We start from the raw sequence: 4633 nt of genomic DNA, 5'->3' as shown, positions 1-4633 counted from the left end.
CATGGGTCAGAGCTGGCGTGAGGCACCGCACATTTTCACGTCAAGTTTGGATTTTATAAATCACAACCTTGGCGTAAAAAGTGGCGTACGCACATTTCTGGGCTCAAATTGTGCGTACGCCAGTTTTATAAATCCGACCCCAGGACTGGACACTCCTGATTTAAATTATAAAGATTTGCTCTCAGCATTGAAGTAAAACTGATTTGGCTCAAATGTAAGAGTCAGTACATTTATTTTACACAACCCTGAAAAAACAGAGTATGTTGTATTAATTCATAATATTTTTTTCTCAAAAAATGTGTAAGTCTTGAACAAATCTCTTACAATTTTGAATGACTATCTGTTTTTAACACCACGTGCTGTCTTGCTGAAAGCAAAACAACTAACTTACCACACATGTCAGGACAATAACAGAGCAAAGAAATAAAAATGTAGGTCTTCACGGCTGGGCTTGTTTGCAATCTGAAACATTTTCCCACTTTGCTGATTTTGCTAGAGAAAATTATGTTCCCTTCCTTGGACTTGGCCTCAATCACTTTCGTTTAGGACTCTTGGGGAAAAAAAAAATGCTTCGGACAAAACTTCACCTAAACTTTCAGTAAATGCTCCACAATGTGTTCTATTGTTTCCAGCTCAGTTTCAGCATGACAAACATGTGACCAGAGATCATTTATAAAACCTGCTGCTGGAGGAGATGTTCATAGAACATTTTTGGCTGTTCATAAACTTCTTTGTGAATGCTTTCAGCACAGAGTCCAAAGCAAACTTCCAGTGAGAAACAATGGAACGTGTTGTATTTTATCCTATCCTGTTTTACTCACGATGACACAGTTCTTGCCAATGTGGACGTAGGAACCAATTTGTGCTGCGTTCACCACACAGTCCTCCTCGATGAAGACGTGGTCTCCGATGTGCAGTGGGAAAAAAGCCACTCTGAAGGAAAACAGGGGGGTGGGGGGTGGGGAGACAAGCTTGTATCTTAATTTGACACATGGGATAATAACTAAAGGGTTAAAGTGCCTGTGACATCAAATTTTTGTGATAAATGTGATCGCACTTTTGGAAAGAAAACATGGATAACATATTGCAAAAGACATTTCACAGCACTGAGATGAACAGTTGTTGAGATATTTGAATGTGAAATAACAGGAAGTGATGTCAAAGGGGAATGTCTGCATGTAAACAGAGCGTTGCTACAACGACTAACACAGACAGCAGGGAATTTTCTGATGTTTCTTTAGATTATTGTAGTCCCTATAAGAGAGGGATGAAGTAGAGTCAGAGTTCAAATATTATTTTAATAAACAAAGACCAGGGAGCTTTCTTTCTTAAAAAGTTCCCCTTTGATGTCACTTCCTGTTTCGCTTTAGATGAGTCAAATTCAAAGGAAAATATGCCAGTTATGTAACAAAATGGGTTGAATCGTGTTTTATGACAACTTTCCTAAATATGAAGATATCTTTGACTTTTTGTATTTGAAGGATAGGCATGTCACAGGCACATCTGCAAACTAATGATCTCTTCTAGAATAAATACATCATCATCAGTCAGTTCTAAAACATGGATCAGTTTCTCAGAGTGACTCAGGCTTAAATATAAAGAGTGTAAAATTGAATAAAAGCATTTTACCCTTTGCTGAACTTTTTGAAAGGTGGTCTAATTACACTCCGACTCTTCACAACACAGTGTCTCCCCACTCTGACGTTGGCCAGATCTCCTCTGATGATGCAGTCGTTCATAACAATAGTCTGAGGGAGAAAACAGGAATCAGCAARACAGGTGTGGATTAACTTTAATGCACTATTTAGCTGTTGTCTTACTTTGCCATTAAGAACGATGTTCTGGCTCCCACACAACACCGACTGCCTGCTCACTTTGTTACCAGACGCCTGTAATAAAACGAGTACAATAATTAGTATTTATGTAACAGGTGTTTTTTTATTTTTATTGTTCATCTTAGCTTATTTCAATGAATGAGCCCAGTCCAACGCCCTGTTCTTGTTGCAGCTTCAGCTGCGAGTTAAACACAAACATTATTCCAGCCAAAAGAATATTAGATTTATTACCGTCTCGATATATTCCGCTTTGTTATACAGTATTTCAGACAGCTCCATGGTTATTAGGTCGATAAATATTAAATTTAACCGTAATTATTTGACAATAACATCTGAAGAAGCTAGCAGCCACTTTCTGTATTCTGCGCAGGACCGGAGGTGACGTCAACATCATCTGGTTTTAGAAAATAAGAGAAACCCTGAGGATTAAAATGATAACAATGATAAAAAAAAAACATTGTGTATGTGGGGCTTGAATTGTTTTAATTTTGCAAATTTTTATGCACGCACTCTTCATTTTCAATTATTATTTATTTTTAGGATTCTGCCATATTTCATGTTCAGTGAATGATGATCGATTGATACTGCCTGGACTGAATTTTGGCTCCTCGGGACATCTGTAACATCCCCTTCAAATAACATAATATTAAAAAAGCAAAAATTTTACTATGTTTTTAAAAGTGCATTAATAATTTTAAAGCACGAGCAAGCTGTATAAATCTAACATAAACCACGGCTTTGTGTTGTGCGCATGCGCACAGTCGAGCCCGTCTCCTCGATTACTCTGGCTCTTCTTGCCGCCGATCCACCACTGAGTTCTCCTGCAACATGGCGGCCCGTGTCCTGATGCAGTGTGTCCGCTCGCTTTCCCGTCCCTCTCTGCGGCTTTGCTCCGGCAACCCTGCCGTCAGAGCCGCTGTTCTACCTTCAGTCACGATTCGCCAACCGTTGTCCTTGGCCGCAAACAGCCGGAGGACGCGGTGGCCCGCTCAGATCCAGGTAAGTCCTCCGCCAACGAACCAGACGTGGCCTGGTGGTCGCAGCTGTGACCTACCCGATGTCTTTGAGTCCGCTGCAGGTTCACCCGGCCGTGCAGACGTCTGTTTTAACTGGCGTAAATTATTTTTATTACGAAAGTCAGCCTTGAAATAATGAAGCGGTTTGAACCCTTATTTTTTATGGCTTCACGCTGTATTTTTCGTTATTGTCTCTTGCTAGTGAGTTAGCAGAGGAAGCTAACTTGTTAGCAAAGTTCAGTGTTGTTGTACTTGACTTTCTTGCCTGCTGGAGCACTTCATTTAAGGTGTAATTATACACAATCAAATCTGATAAAACATTAAACAATGACTCAGAAAAATGTAAGAGTAGTAATTGTTATGTGTAAATGATAAAGTGTGGGGATAATGTCATTAATACTTATTGCTCATGATACACGTCACGTGGTTCTTCATAATAGTCTACTAACATTAAACACTGCAGATAGTTAAAGTCCTAAACCAACATGTCTGACTCGGTAAAATTACATTTGGACTTTTTTTTTTTCATTTTCCTCTAATATCTGCAATAAACAGCATTCAAAACACTGGTTCAGTTGAATATTTAGTTCATACTAAAACATTCACATTAATTAAAAAAAACATTTTACATTTATCTAAACATCTCTATGTTACTAGTTTTTGTATATCATTTAAAAACACTTAACAAATACCTGTTTTCCTATCCCAGTATAAATCTCTAACTTGATTTTGAGAGCATGACAGTGGTGTTTATGTATCAAACGAAAACTAATCACATTTGAGTGTTTCAGTGGGTCGCTAATCGAGTTGAAAATGAGGTGTTGAAATTTAAAGCATTCTTGTTTAAATTAATTCATATGAAACTACCGTATTTAACCTGTGCTTGTGTCGATGGAAGTCCCACTCATCCCTTCTTGTGTCGTAGCTCTTGTTAGCCCACATCAGGGCTGTTCAACCCAGGTCCCAGAGGGCCGTTTCCCTGCTCCCAACACACCAGATTCAGTGACTGAATCACCTCTTCAAGTTCTACAGAAACCTGCTAATCCCCAATTTATTCAAACAAGGCATGTTTGAGCTGAGAAGCCACTAAAATATACAGGATAGTGGACCATGAAGACTCCTGGACCTACAACTGTCAGCTATATCTTATAAATTAGGTTTTTCCACAGTTAACTCTCCCACCTTACCTCTTCCTTCTCTTTTCTCTCTTGGTCCTGTGTAGATCCCCGCAGTGGGCGGTTTGTGCCGACAGTATAGTGGTATGCCCCCCCTCACTTTAGAAATCATCACAGACCGCGTCCTGTATGTACTGAAGCTCTACGACAAGATTGACCCAGAAAAGGTAAAGAACCTGTGACAATTTAAAGGAAAAATAAAATGTACAAAAATCTGCTCACAGTTGTCTAGTTTTTGTCTGTCAAAGTTATTTAAAGAATTTGTTTCTGGGTTTTAATAGTTTCTGTTTGTGTCCCACAGCTGGATTCGTCCTCACACTTCATGAAGGACCTGGGTTTGGACAGTTTGGACCAGGTGGAGATCATAATGGCCATGGAGGATGAGTTTGGTGAGAGCCAGGGTGCAGACTGCTGGGAACATTTAGTCTTGAATTGATTAAATATCTCATTTGCTAATCACTGTCCCGAGTGAGTAAACTGAATTTGCGTGTTTGAGATATTCAGAAATACAGCAGGTAAAATAAGTATTGAACACGTCAACATTTTTCTCAGTAAATATATTACTAGAGGCACTAATGACATGAAATTTTCACCAGATGTCGGTAAC

The 4633-nt window shown here is 39.1% G+C and overlaps 2 protein-coding genes across 3 annotated transcripts in view; one reads left to right on the top strand and one right to left on the bottom strand.

Moving 5' to 3' along the window:
* dctn5 (dynactin 5) overlaps window positions 1–2209 on the bottom strand; it is a 4328-nt gene extending 2119 nt beyond the window's left edge. The window contains exons 1-4 of the mRNA XM_014030817.1: window positions 2067–2209; window positions 1821–1889; window positions 1630–1748; window positions 822–933 (exon numbers count right to left, since the gene is read on the bottom strand). Of these exons, the coding sequence (XP_013886271.1) occupies window positions 822–933; window positions 1630–1748; window positions 1821–1889; window positions 2067–2114 (348 nt within the window). The 5' untranslated portion in view covers window positions 2115–2209. The remainder of the gene's footprint in view (window positions 1–821; window positions 934–1629; window positions 1749–1820; window positions 1890–2066) is intronic.
* Window positions 2210–2657: 448 nt separating this feature from the next.
* The window catches only part of ndufab1b (NADH:ubiquinone oxidoreductase subunit AB1b), a gene marked incomplete at its 5' end in the record, with an annotated part of 2748 nt that continues 772 nt past the window's right edge, over window positions 2658–4633 (top strand). For both annotated transcript variants that reach the window (XM_014030814.1, XM_014030815.1), the window contains 3 exon segments: window positions 2658–2834; window positions 4074–4193; window positions 4328–4415. In XM_014030814.1, coding sequence (XP_013886268.1) covers window positions 2658–2834; window positions 4074–4193; window positions 4328–4415 — 385 coding nt within the window.

This window comes from Austrofundulus limnaeus, unplaced genomic scaffold (genome assembly GCF_001266775.1).
Source record: "Austrofundulus limnaeus strain Quisiro unplaced genomic scaffold, Austrofundulus_limnaeus-1.0 Scaffold1121, whole genome shotgun sequence".
In the NCBI taxonomy this organism is placed as follows: domain Eukaryota; kingdom Metazoa; phylum Chordata; class Actinopteri; order Cyprinodontiformes; family Rivulidae; genus Austrofundulus; species Austrofundulus limnaeus.
This window is presented reverse-complemented; position numbering and strand designations above follow the sequence as displayed.